This window comes from Palaemon carinicauda, chromosome 40, assembly GCF_036898095.1.
Source record: "Palaemon carinicauda isolate YSFRI2023 chromosome 40, ASM3689809v2, whole genome shotgun sequence".
Classification (NCBI taxonomy): Eukaryota; Metazoa; Arthropoda; class Malacostraca; order Decapoda; family Palaemonidae; genus Palaemon; species Palaemon carinicauda.
Genome location: NC_090764.1, coordinates 50087434 through 50102859, shown reverse-complemented (window position 1 = coordinate 50102859; position 15426 = coordinate 50087434). Strand labels below are relative to the sequence as shown.

The window sequence follows — 15426 nt, the reverse complement described above, 5'->3', positions numbered from 1 at the left end:
TAGAAAAATTTAGTCTCTCGTAGACCTATTTATCTTGATACCCTATTGTTATCGTGAATTGCCTGGCCTCTCCAGCTAAACACAGGCTATTGTAATATTGCAGCCCATAATATGTTGCCCTTGATCACTACCGCCCAATGCAAAATAGATTAAAACGTATAATTCACGTGGAAAATGTCCGATGATGTAATAGTGTATGTTGACTATATATCGTGAGCAACGTCACATGTCCTGGTGTATTGGTATTACACTGCCAAATTAGTGTGAAAAATAAGATAAGAAAATGTCTTTGTAAGTCGAGCTAGATTAAGTTGAGTTGATGCATCATGTCGACGACTGGGGTGGGGGGACATATGAGCTGAATTATTTCTCTGTAGTAGTTCTTACTTGCACAAAGCTCAAATGTCTATTTTCAACTTTTAAGGCTGAGATTAGATAAAAATGTTGCCATCTATCTTGGGTCAATGGGATCATAGGCCTACACATGACTATTTATACACACACATATATTAAACTTAATCCTGAAACAATCACTCTAAGGAGAAAAGGGCTTTTTGATGAAATTATATGGTACACTTGTTTCAAAACATTTATCAATGAATATGCAGTTTTAACAAAAATAACTTAAAATTGAACTATCATAAATTTTATTCCCATTAATTCTGACCAAGTTACGACCCAAATGGGAAAAGCAGGTCTTAAAGAATTCTAATTTACGGATAAAGGATTTCAACTTTAGAAGACAAGTATTGAGTACAACCGGTCACTCGCTATACAACAATAAGTAAGTCAAAGCTTCAACAGCAGTCACCACCTGTATCATCTGAATCCCAGTGTTAGATGTTAAAAATGATATTAATAATAGATTGAAGTTGTCACTAGTGAGTATAAACCAGTTTACATACTGGAAGGGTATTCAAGGCTCAATGGTAGTCACAGCTCTTGCGAAATTGCCATGAACGAGGTAAATTTCATGAAGCTATAGGGTGCATCACCAACTATGACAAAGACAACGAAGCGAATAAGATAATTCCTGACAATAACTGGTAGTTTGTCTCTCTTTTATTTATAGTAATTTTATCACCGGCTGTTTTACCAAAAGTTTATGAGTATCCAAGATGAGAAAATCATGTAAATATAATTAGAAAAATCGTAAAAAAAAAAAAAATGTGAGGAATTTTGATCGATGATGAGAATGTGTAGTTAGATGAATGATCCCATCTAACGGATGCGGAAATTTCAATTTTATTTGTAGAAATATAATTCGACTGAGGTACGACAGGTAATCAGTTCAAGTCTGTGAATGTTCAGAATTGGGTAGGAGAAATACTTCCTCTTAAAGATAAATTACATCTTCATATTTGTCATATGGAATCAAAGAAAAATCCTGCAGATTTACTAATTTAAAGCTTTGATTAAATTGATTGATTGATTTAAGGTTTTCAGGCATCCTTAAAGCTTTGAAGTGAAGTTGTTAGATTTCTGTGGATTATAGAGAGGAGTCTAATTGGTTAGTGGATAATACAGAGTGACCCAACACCGTATTTTCTATTAAGATTTTTGAGATCATATATGTCTACCTGCCGAATTATGAGCAGCCATTGCCTATCGATCCCTGGTCCTAGCCTGATGGAGAGGAGTCTTGGATACTTATCATATGACTGTATATATGATCAGTCTCTAGGGGATTGTCTTGTCCCTTGCCTCTGCCATGAGTGAGCAACCCACACCCCCCCCCCCCAAAAGAAAAGAAAAAAAATCTTATTAGTGTTAATAAATAAATTGATTAATTAAAAGAGGGTAGGTTCAGACCGAGCAACAGATTAAAGTGTTCAAATATAGAAGAATCAGAGTTATATTCCATTGAAGAGGAAGAGGTGAAGTTCTATACTGTAATTTTCTATTTTGCATGGCATTGAGTGGGTAGCCTGCAGGATATTCATAACAGAACTTCACATGCGGTAACGTAAGTTATAGAGTACCTCTTTTTAATTATTTTATCATTGTTATTGCGTATTTGAATAATCTATTCAGTATTCTTATGTATCTAATTATTTTTATGGAAATCCTGTGAATTTCTGGAAGCCCATGTTTAAAATTTCAATTTTTCTCTTTTACAACACTGTCCTAACCGGCACCGGTAGAAGAAGATTGAATTTAATAGTCCCGAGACTCTCGACTCCCTCCGAACTTTGAAGGTTGTTTTGGTGATCTGTGTGGTGGCGCCTAAACTTGTGACAGTTCACGAATCTGTTGTGTTGGTTTAATTGGTTAGCTATTTAAGAGTATTTTGGGCTTTGTTAATGCTGAGTGGATATTTTGTAATGGCGTCGCCGATAATGTACATGCGCATGTGTTTATGTTTTTTTGGAGCTTGCATTTAAACGACGGAATCGTCTTAAACCAAAGTCACAGCCACCAAAGTACTGTAGGCTACCTGATAAGTGTTGAAGTAATCAAGTGTTCTGTAACTCTGTTAGAGGATTAACCACTCTATATCGCAGACCTGTGAAGCTTCGTCCATTTCCCATCTGCAGAGGTTTTAAGTGATAAGTTGAAAACCATATCACTTATCACTTTAAACCAAGTGACTGATCATGGACAAGTCTACATCATCATCTGCTGATTACTCGCTGGACACCACTTATTTTAAGGTACTGATTTTATTGTTAATCAAAGTTATATTGCTAAGTCTGATGGATAGATTACCTTCAATTAACTATCACTGCTCTGTGAATATCGTTGCAAGGTAAGGTACCGTGTACTTAATCATTCAGACAAGTGTTTTCGTCTTCTGACACCATTTATATGAAGTTGGTTTTCAAAATATTTTAGGCCCACGACCCCTTTATGGTATACACAAAATAAACAAACCTGTAAATACTTGGTTAAATTATTAAATTAAAAGTATAAACGGTTAACGTTGTTGATTACAAGACTACGGTTTCTATGAACCATGATGATAAGGGTATCGAACATTGAACGTAATGGAATATTGTGCTAGCATGAAATGAATGTCATCTTTTAATTGTAGTTGTTCAGTGGTTACTTCCTCTTGGTAAGAGAAGAGACTCAAGCTATGGCAAGCAACTCTTCTAGGAGAAGGCCACTAAAATCAAACCATTGTCTTGGGTAGTGCCATAACCTCGCTACCATGGTCTTACACTATCTTCGGATAGAGTTCTCTTGCTTGAGGGTACACTTCGGCACACAATTCTATTATATTTATTTATCATCCTCTTGTTATTTTGAAGCTTTTATAGCTTCTATATGAAAGATTTATTTTAATGCTGTTATTATACTTAAATTTCTCGTAGATTATTTCCATATTTCCTTTCCTCACTGAGCTATTTTCCCTGTTGGGGCTCTTGGGCTTAGAGCATCCTAATTTTCCAACTAGAGTTGTAGCTTAGCAAGTAATAATAATAATAATAATAATAATAATAATAATAATAATAATAATAATAATAATAATAATGGTGATGATGATGATAAAAAGTTTATTTGGCATCTTTCGACCTCTTATGGACCTTTGTAGATGCTTATATTAAAACTCAAGATATCTTTACTGGAATAAAATTCTCTTGAATTCTTCTTTTAAACCAGGTCTTATACTTCAGTAATATCACCATTACATAATATTATATTTCGGAAAATACTTGTGCCGAATCATGATGTGAAGTGCCTCTCATTTCAAGTTAAAGTTCACGTTCCTTAACATTAAAGTAAACTGTCTTTGATAGATTAGACAGCCAAATCTTGTTGTCAAAACGTGAAATATGATTTATATAGTTTCGCAGTAGCTTTATTTTCTTTATTACGAAGATAAAGGTTAATTTTTTTATTAGATTTTTTGGAAGTTCCATAATTTCCTGTTTTGAGATGTTAATTTCTGAAAGGCCATCAATATTGAGTAACGTATATGTTTAGGATAATATAAATGGGATTTTGTGAATATGCATAGAATATAGCTAGGTTCGTTATAGTAGAGAATTTCAAAAATTAACATTGGGTTGAAAGTATTCCAAGCATATTTAGGCTGGGCTATTTTACTTAAGGATTGTAATTGTTATGATATTTGGTTTTATACACACACACACACACACACACACATATATATATATATATATATATATATATATATATATATATATATATATATAAATATATACATATATATTATATTTTATATTATATTTTATATTATATATCATATCATATTTATATATATGTATATATATATATGTATATATATATATGTATATGTATATATATATATATATATATATATATATATATATATATATATATCTATATATCTTATTTTTATTCATATTGTTTACTTGTATTCATCATGTCTGAACACATCTTTGGCAACACTTGAAGTATCCTCAAATTACACATTATTATTTTCTATTTCCTACAGATATTTTGATTTTGATATAACCGGTTATAGAGCGCAATCACTTCATACACTAAGCAGTAAAGTGATGTGTTGTGTGATGCTTTATATATGATCATCAGTTTTAACGTGTTTAGGTGAGGTCAACGGCGGGAATTATTGACTCAGCCTGAGATCATTGTTCGAGTATTATAGAGTTGGATAAAATTTTTATGCTATAGCAGCTTATACTACCTGATATTTTGGGATGCTTACTCATGCTCGACAACTGTCAAGTCTAAAAAAAAAAGCTGTGGTTCTTTGGTATCATGGTAAATAGTCCAATTACTATGCATTTCAGGCAAAAAATAGTGTGTTTTTTCTGTAATATCTGCCATACTAATTACTTGATCAGAATGGTATTTTGACACAGCACCCTATTGACCTCCCCCTAATTTTTGATACTTTAATGCACCGGCAAATCTCGTTAATCAAGGCATTTACTCTTGTCATGATAAAGCCCAAGTCACGTGAATCGGGTATTTAGGTGAAGCAATGTGAATGCCTACACTCCCCCGTCCCTCGCCTATCCTTTCCTCCGTCTGTCTAGACTCTAGACCCCCCCTCCCTATCCCTCGAGTAACCCCCTCTCCTAGTCTCTCCGGTGTCGCTTAATCTACCTTTTCTGTAACCTGTTATATTTGTTAATAACTGATAGAAGTGATATGTTGGATCCTTATTATAATTCTTATTAACATTTCATGATATTGTTGTATTTCGTCAGGGTGTATAAGGAGTTTATAGCCTTTAGCCTATTTATCCATCTTGATGAATCTGCCCTGAGAGCTTCTTTATAACTGTGTGCACGTTATGAAACACGCGTTTTCCAAAGGCAGGATTGATGGGCTTTATTCTCCTTCAAAGGCTTCTGTGGAATAAACAAAAGCTGCAGAATACAAACAAAATTATGCTGTGACACAAATGATTATTGTATTTAAAACTATGATGAAAAATCTACAAACTACATAATTTGTTGGATTGATATTTCACAATTACACTCACACACACACACACATATATATATATATATATATGTATATATATATATATATATATATATATATATATATATATATATATATATATATATATATATATATATTTACATATATATATATATATATATATATATATATATATATATATATATATATATTTATATATATATGTATATATAAGGGGTAAATTACAGGGTAAATATTAAGATTTACTTATTCATTAATATGCTTGTGTTTCTTATGCCACATTGTGTTATTGTGTGTCCAACAAACCTGAAGTTTCTCCTGCCTGTTAAGACTAATCCTTAGTTAATGTTAGCTTGTTCTTTTCTGTATATGGAATGGAGACGTAATGCAAATACATTTCTGATTTTACTGGGGCAAATTAACATGCCAGTCATGAATATGATGGGAAAACTTCCTCAGTAAAACAAACACGTAGACAACAAACTGCTTAGGCACAAACCATAGCAGATACCCAAATTATGATTGTTAAGTGAGCAAATACACCGTAAAAATTTTCGGTCAACTTATATAACACTTGATTACATTTACTCTACCTTTCAAGGCGGTGAAGCCCATCAATCCTGTCTTTGGTAAACGTGTTTCATTATTTTTACACAGTTGAAGGAAGCCCTCAGGGCAGGTTCATCAAATTGGATGAAACACAACAATATCATGAAATGTTAATAAGAATTATAACAAGGATCCAACATATCAATTCTATCTGTTATTAACAAATATAACAGGTTACATAAAAGGTAGTGTAAGCGACACCGGAGAGACTAGGAGAGGGGGTTACTGGAGGGATAGGGGGAGGGTCTAGACAGAGGGAGGAAAGGAGAGGGGAGGGACGGGAGAGTGTAGGCATTCGAATTGCTTCACCTACTTACCCGATTCACGTGACTTGGGCTTTATTATGACAAGAGTAAATGCCTTAATTAACGAGATTTGCGGGTGCATTAAAGTACAAAAAATTAGGGGGAGGTCAATAGGGTGCTGTGTTAAAGTACCATTCTGATCAAGTAATTAGTATGGCAGATATTAAAGAAAAACACACTATTTTTTGCCTGAAATGCATAGTAGTTAACTAGCCAAGAGTGTAGCCTAAAACTTGGTCTTGATCTGGGATAAGTGTTATGATAGAGACTACATATGGTACGAAATACTGTGTGCTAAACCTAAGTGTATTTTGAAGATAGCATTAGTAATTTAAAGACTAGGCTAGGCTGAGCAAACCTCCTTGGGTTACATTATGCCAGACTCGGAGTCGCAAAATCTCCATTGATTAGACTAAGTTTTTTTTTTTTTTTTTTTTTTTTTTTTTTTGAGTAATAGGTTGTTACGCTTTTGTGATCATATTAGATTAACTAATCAAGGAAACCACGCCACACTTGACAGGAAAATTTACTTGGTGGTTGAAATTAATATGTTCGATTTGTAGTATATATCGTCTGAATTTTAAGGCTAATTCTCAACTAAATCTATTGCATCTTCTATCTCAGATAGGTAGACTATGAGGATATTTTACAGTCCATATATTACCCCGTTTTCCACGTATCTCCCCAATATTAATGAACCTACGTGGCTTTCAATAAGAATTGGATCACGACAGCCTTAATTTGTAGTCGATTTTGTTATTCCTGGACAAAAGCAGAGTATGGTGATGCTGTGGCGATTACAAATTTCTTAGGGAATTTCTTTCTTAAAGACGTCATTTAGGTTAAAAATTCCATACCATAGGAACAACACTATAATGGTGGTATGTTCTAAAACTCTTATTAGTAGTTGGTTGGCCAGGGCACCAGCCGCCCATTGAAATACTACCGCTAGAGAGTTATTGGATCCTTTGACTGGCCAGACAGTACTAAATGGTATCCCCTCTATGGTTACAGCTCGTTTTGTCTTTGCCTACACATATATCGAATAGTCTGGCCTATTCTTTTCACATTCTCCTCTGTCCTCATACACCCGACAACACCGAGATTACCAAACAATTCTTCATTACCCAAGGGGTTAACTTCTGCTATGTACTTATTCAGTGGCTACTTTCCTCTTGGTAAGAGTAGAAGAGACTCTTTAGCGATGGTAAGCAGCTCTTCCAGGACACGCCAAAATCATACCATTGTTCTCTAGTCTTGTGTAGTACCATAGCCTCTGTACCATGATCTCCCACTGTCTTCGATTAAAGTTTTCTTGCCTGAGGGTACCTACAAGCACACTATTCGATCATGTTTCTCTTCCTCTTGTTTTTATGATTTTTTATAGTTCATATCTGATAAATCTAATTTAATGTTGTTAATGATCGTAGAATATTTTATTTTGAGTGCTCATTACTTCTCTTGTAGTTTATTTCCTTGTTTCTTTTCCTCACTGGACTATTTTTCCCCGTTGGAGCTCTTGGATTTATAGCATCATGCTTTTCCAACTAGGGTTATAGCTTAGCTAGTAATATTAACAGTAATAATAATGATAATAATAATAATGGGTAAAATGAAGTATTCAACTCATTGTCCAAATTATATAACCAAATACTAAGACTAAATTCATAATGACAGTTCAGAGTAGAAATTATTAACGTTTTCCCGATTGTTTTCACTTCTATTATCACAGCTATCACCATTCCATGCTGTTCAGAAGACTGAAGTTTTTCTGTTCAGAATTTATGCAGCGCTTCCAAAAAGACAATTTTCTTCTTTCACGTATGTTATCATTTCTTGATTTATTGTGCATAATTTTAATCCTATCTGCTCCTTTTACTTGTTTATATCCATTCTTCCTCTTTTAAGGGAAGTTTGCTTTGTAGGTTGTTGTTAGGATGCATAGTCTACATCATATCGAGGTCCCAATATTATTTGGACTGTTTAATTCTTTTTAGAAAGCTTAAAAAGGTATAATTGTACATAATAATCATCCCCTATATCAATCATACCTTGTGGTATCCTATTTGAAACGTCCCTGCGTAGTAATATGCTAGACGGGAGTTCGAGTCCTGCTGAAGCTCTATAGTTTTTTTAGTAGTATATACAACCTCACATCCTTGTGAGCTAATGTTGGTTTGGGGGAACCCATAGGTCTACCTGCTGAGTCATGAGTAGCCATTGCCTGGCCCTCCTTGGTCCTAGCTTGATAGGGAAGGGGCTTGGGCGCCGACCATACGAATAATGGTCAGTGTCTAGGACATTGTCTTGATCCTTGCCTCTGCCAATCATGAGCTACCTGAAACTAACGTAAACGTAATAGAAATTCCTGTTCTCTTCACTATGCTTCTCAGTACGATTCATTTGGCATAGTAAGAGAGAAATGGACACGGCCAAGCTATTCAGCGGCTCAGTCATTGAATTGAACAACAGGTATTATTATGGTCAATTGCCTTGATGGATTATTATAACTTTCATATTTCCTGGCAAGAAAAGATTAAACATAATGATAAGATTGCCAACACAAGTCAGACATGTGGTTCAGGCGTTACCGGTCATTAAATATTTGACAAATTCTCATTTCTTATATGAAAAGTTAGATTTCTTCCTCTTAAGTTTAATCGACCCTCTCTGCCTTCATTAAAGCGTTATTGGTTCAGAAATTTGTTGATCAATTGGATTTTCTCATTGACCAATATGGGACTAATAACGCCAAGTTTGAAGAACCTTATTTTGGATTGAACCTTTGTTCTAGAAAATAAAGTTATTGGGAAAAACGATGTTGATAATGATAGCAATAATAGTACTGAATATGATGATTTGTTCGTTATCTCTCTCTCTCTCTCTCTCTCTCTCTCTCATTGTTATCACCTTCTTGAAGGAGGGCATGTTATAGCTCATTTGCATGTTCGTCTATCTTTAGCAGGATTGCTAAATTAGTTATGTGGATTTTTATGAAAATAAAAATAAAATCGGGTTTCTGTAAAGGCATTGTTTCTGCATTATTTATTTTCTATAGCAAGATTAAAGAAATAGGCTTTCATTCTAAAAAGTGAATGGAGTTGGACCTCTTGAATGCCAATAATTGACTAATATTTTTACAATTGATAACCAAACATTATGGAAGATAAAATAATAATGTTTGTAGCTGTATAACGTAAAAAATGCAATGTTTTCTTTAAGTTAACATAATTCAGTCGCGCTTCGTGACTGCAATGAATTTTTAGATTTTTGTATATATATATATATATATATATATATATATATATATATATATATATATATATATATATATATATATATATAAATAAATATATAACCAGACACTTGCTCTTCATTATATAGGAGATATAAATTTAAGGTCTCTCTCTCTCTCTCTCTCTCTCTCTCTCTCTCTCTCTCTCTCTCTCTCTCTGTTTTTTATTACCATCGACAATGCCGTTATAGACCCAAATGGTGTTTCTCCTTTGCTTTTTATAGATATTGCTGATTGATGTCTTAGATCCTAAGTTGTCTGTTATGTTTCGCAATTTAAAAGGAAGAGGTTCTTTTTGCACTTCGAGAATTGTCATTTTGTTACTCCACTAGGTAAAAGTGTTCGTGAGAGCTCTAGCCAAGCAGATTACCGCCCAATTTCCCCACTTTACATATCTACAGTTTTCAAGGTCTTATAGCAAATCGTCTTATTTGGTATGCTGAAAGCAATAGACTGTGCCCTAGTTTGCAATTTGGCTTTCGCGAAGGCTTTGGAGCATGTGATGCCCTTATTACAATCTCCAGTGCTTTACAAAAATCCCTTGCTTGTGGTCAGGAAGTTCGTATAAGTCGCTTTTATTTTAGTGCTGCCTTCGACCATGTTAATCATAGGGCCCTTGTTTTCAAACAGTTGAAAGTAGGTGGATCTTACCGTATTGAAGTTGACCCACAACAAAACTCAAAGTATGATTGTAAGTGGCTCCTCAACATCCAGTGCTCTGCATTGATAATGTTTCTTTAACTCCATACAATTTAAAATTTTAGATGTGATTCTTGATTGCAACTTTACTTTTTAGAAACATTCATTGTTTTTGTCTTTAATTGTATAAAAAATGGTTTATTGAAAAGTTTTTTTAAAGATTTTCGGCGATCAATCTATTCTAAAAAAATATTAAATTTCTTAAACCTGATCTTGATATTATTCTCTGGCACCATCGTTGTGTAACATTTTTCATAATTTTGATCATTCTTTGCGTTCAGAATTTCCCAGACTGTACCATCCAGTACGTTGTACTAGTTATGCAGTTTCTTCTAACAGTCATGCGTTCTCTTTGATAACGCTCAATACTACACAGTAAGCTAGAAGTTTTATTCCAACTGTGGGCAGATTATGGAATGATCGTCTTAATCAGGGAGTTGAATCAATGGAACTTCAGAAGTTCAAACCTACAGTGAACGTTTTTTATGTTGAACAGGATGACACAAGTCTCTTCATAGTTTATATATGGCAGATCTATTTTAACGTTGTTACTGATCTTAAATATTTCATATTCTTTTTTCATTACTTTTCACATAGTTTATTTATTTCTTTTGCTCGCTGGGCAATTTTTCCTTTCTGGGAGCTCTTGGGCTTGTAGCATCCTGTTTTTCAAATTATGGTTGTCACTAGTAATAACATTAGTGATTAGTGATATTAATACTTCTCGTTCGATTGTTTTCCTTGTCGGTTATACCCTGGTTAATCAGTAAATTCATGTAATTTATTTTTGCGGGAAAGTTTAACAGAAATTCGACTTTGTTGTGGGTAACAAGGAATTAAATTTGTGGTGAAGGAAGAGTGTCACTTTTGCGAAATGACCACTTTAGATTCTCTCTCTCTCTCTCTCTCTCTCTCTCTCTCTCTCTCTCTCTCTCTCTCTCTCTCTCTCTCTCTCTCTCTCTCTCTCTCAATGACAATGAATATTAGTCAACAATCGTCCAGATCAAAGAAACAGCCTGGGTTTTGGTAGCCTACTGGATATGTACCGGCCTGGTGATCTAATGGAATTGGAAATGTACCTGCCTCGCGATCTACTGGAATAGGGTTCGAGACTCGTTCAAGCTCGATAGTTTCTTGTAGTGTCAGCAACCTCACCATCCTTGTGAGCTAAGGATGGGGGCTTTGGGGGAAGCCTTTAAGTCAACAAGCTGCGTCATCAGTAGCCATTGCCTGGCCCTCCCTGATTCTAGCTCGGGTAGAAAGGGGTTTGGGTGCTGATCATAATGTTTGTTTGGTTAGTCTCTCGGGGATTTTCAGTCCCTTGCCTCTGCCGTTCATGAGCGACCTTTAAACATTTAATCCTTAAACTGTGTTAGATAGGAAGTTAAAAGCTTCAGCAATTCTGTAATCAAATGAATTAAACTTATGTTATGCTATTGAATGTGAAATATTTGTATGCAACAAATTCATGTTAAGTGTTTCAGGGTTAAGATATGTTTTGTATTATATACACCTAAGGTGTTCATTATTATTTTCTTGAAGTCTTTTCGCGAATGTAACTGCCTGTTTAAAACAAATACTTTACGAGTTTTGTAAAGAATTTTTTAATAGCGACCAAACTTTTCCTATTTCATTATTGATATGTTATTTTCAATATTATATACACATTCTTAATTGCGAAACTGATTCTCCCATAAAAACAAACTGCTTAAGTGACTGGCATAATGAATACCTTTCACGTTGCAATTTTTGAATGTTTACAATTCTTTCTATGAGATTGCATAATTGTTATTTTTAAAACTCTTAGATTTTTCATAAATGCCTTTGAATTCTGATCGTATGATCGAATAATTGTCACTCAATTTGTTCTCACTACTTTCGACAGAATTAAAGATCAAAGTCATTATTGCAACTCACTTCCGTTGTCTGGCTTTTACTCGTCGGTGGCTGCAATGTCTAAGATGAGTCTTGGTGAAACATTTAATTTTTTTTTTTTTAATGGTTCTGGGAAAAATTTGTTTGGTGTGATATGACTTCCGGTGTTTCAAATGTTTTATTATTATTATTATTATTATTATTATTATTATTATTATTATTATTATTATTATTATTATTATTATATATTTAAATATAATATATACAGTATAGGATATATAATATATATATATATATATATATATATATATATATATATATATGTATATATATTATATATATACCGTATATATAATGTATATATATAGTATATATATAGTGAATATATATATATATATATATATATATATATATATATATATAGATAGATAGATAGATACATAGATAGATAGATAGTATAGTATACTCAGACACTTGCTCTTTATTATTATTATTATTATTATTATTATTATTATTATTATTATTATTAGCTAAGCTACGACCCTAGTTGGAAAAGCAGGACGCTATAAGCTCAATGGTTCCAACAAGGAAATATAGATCATTGAGGAAATTAAATAGGTAGACCATATGAATAGTAGTGAATGTTTAAAATCAAATATCTTAAAACCGATAACAACGTTTGAATAGATATGTCATATATAAACTATGATGACAGACATATGTCAGCCTGTTCAACATATAAAACATTCTCTGCAAGTTTGAACTTATGAAGAGAAAAGATAAAGTCACTTACATTCGATTTTATTAAACTCCAAGGAAATTTATTTTGAACCTTTTTCTCTCGTTACTTCTAAAGATTTATGGGTCTAGAATCCTGTTTTTAAGTCAACTATATATTTGGGAAATATAATTGAACAGAACATAGTACAGTAGTTTGAAATATATTTATTGGGAACGGACACCATAACCTAAACTGCATATCAGGAATGGTTTCACGTTTCACCACTATACCTGATGTTAGACTAATTTTCTGCTCCCGCCCCTCCCTTTGTAAGCACAATTACCAGGAAACATACCATGGAACGGATTGCAAAAAGTATTGGCAAATCTTCACAGTAACTAGTTTTTGCTTCCTGATAGTATTATCAAATGACTCATATCTGGGGGAGAGCTTTATAATATATTACTTTGTCACATTTAAATCTAAGAATCCCGTTATAGAATTATGAATAAAGGTTAAATTTCACTAAAGTTTGATGTCTTATTAAAAAATATATTAGAATTTTCGAGTCAGATCTAGAGATATACTGTTTTCACACTTATTAAATTTGTGAAACACATTTTTCTTTAAATAGCAATGGTACTGAAATATTGATTAAAAAAAATATACTAATTTATAATGATACGATTGAATCTTTGTATGATAATCGCAAATAGACATTCAATTTAATTAAAAAGAAAGAAAAACGTGCAGAAGATTTTTTGCGTCATCATGCACAGCTGTCATGCTATGTGCTTCAAACTTCTATTGGTCTGAGTACATCAACTCATCGTCAATCACGCCTCTCAACGGCAAGAATGTTCACGTAATATTTTTGCTCTAATAATTTTGGATTACTTCGTCAGTCATTTTCAAACGTTACATAATTCGTGGGTACTTGTTCATGTCATATCCTGCACTCACGTATGTTTATGATTTGTCATTCTTTTATAATGAAGTGTTTTATTTGGATTATATTATGCAGGTGTTATTTCTTCTAGATATTTTACCTTAGCCTTTATTGTATATATCCAGTTTGAAATTAATTCTGGAAACATATTCTCGTAATCACATCGCCGGCTGTGTAAGAATCTAAGTTTTAGTGACCCATCGTTGAGTATATACATTCATCATCATCATCATCATCAGTCGTTATTAGTCCACTGCAGAACAGAGGCCTCAGACATGTCCTTCCACTCGCGTCTGTTTATGGTCTTTCTGTGCCAGCCAACACCCGCAAACTTTCTTAGTTCGTCGATCCTTCGTCTTCTCTTCCTTCCCCTGCTTCTATTACAATCTATAAGGACCCATTCTGTTATGGTTAATGTTCATGTATTGTCTGTCATTCTCATTATATGTCCCGTCCATGTCCAATTCTTTTTCTCACAAGTTGTTAGAATATCCTCTACTTAAGTTATTCTTTCCATAGCTCTTTGAGTTGTAACTAGCTTATGTTCTAAGGCTTTAGCAAGGATTCAAGTTCCTGGTGCATAAGTTGATACTGGGAGGACCATATCATTAAATACTTTTCTTTTTAGAGAAAGTGATATTTTATTTTACATAATCTCATTTTGTTTACCAATAGCCCTCCATCCCATGCTTATCCTTCTTTTAATTTTGGTCTAGTGTCCTGGGGAAACACTTATTTATTGTCTACATTTTCATTAAACATTATCACAGCTTTATTCATATTCATTTTCTTTATTTAGATCTATATTTTGCAATTCCTCCCATGATTCACTAAACAGAACTATGTCATCTGCAAATCTTAAGTTACTAAGGCATTCCCCATTAATATTGGTGATTACATTTTTACAATATAATTTTTTAAAAACTTCTGGGCATGCTATGAATAATTTAGGAGAGATGGGATATCCCTGTATACTGTATATCTTTCTCTCAATTAGAACTATATCTCTATTATATATTTTTAGGATGGTTGTACTTTCTATCTTCAAGTGTTTAAACATAAGATTCGTCTATTCCTTGTCTTTGAAGAGCTTTCATTACTACTGAGATTTTTACAGAATCAAAAGCTTTCTCATATTTTATAATAGTCATACATAATGGTTTGACATACTGTGTTGATTTTTCCATTAACTGGTTAATTACGTGGATATGGTCAGTTTTTGAATATTCACTTCTTAAGCCTTCCTGTTCTCTTGGTTGATTAAAGTCTAGCTGGCTTTCTATTCGGCGTAATATGATCTTTGTAAATATTTTGTATATTACAGAGTGGAAAGTTATTGGGCGGTAATGTTTCAGGTCTTTTGTGTCTCCCATTTTATGAATTAGTATAATGATGGAGTTTTTCCCAGCTGTAGGTATATAGCATCTTTGCAGACGTTTTGTGCAAAGTTCAGCGAATTTTATTACTATGAAATCTCCTCCATCTATTAACAAAGCAATTGTTAGTCCATCTTCTCATGCTGCTTTGCCTCTTTTCATGCATTTTAATGCTTTCTTCACTTCTACTA

At 33.3% G+C, this 15426-nt stretch overlaps 2 protein-coding genes across 2 annotated transcripts in view; one reads left to right on the top strand and one right to left on the bottom strand.

Annotated features, from left to right (window-relative positions):
- Positions 1-15426, bottom strand: part of LOC137631767 (uncharacterized) — a 31198-nt gene that overhangs the window by 11625 nt on the left and 4147 nt on the right. The window lies entirely within an intron of this gene.
- The window catches only part of LOC137631768 (uncharacterized), a 51201-nt gene continuing 38074 nt past the window's right edge, over positions 2300-15426 (top strand). Inside the window, exon 1 of the mRNA XM_068363712.1 lies at positions 2300-2654. Coding sequence (XP_068219813.1) covers positions 2598-2654 — 57 coding nt within the window. The 5' untranslated portion in view covers positions 2300-2597. The remainder of the gene's footprint in view (positions 2655-15426) is intronic.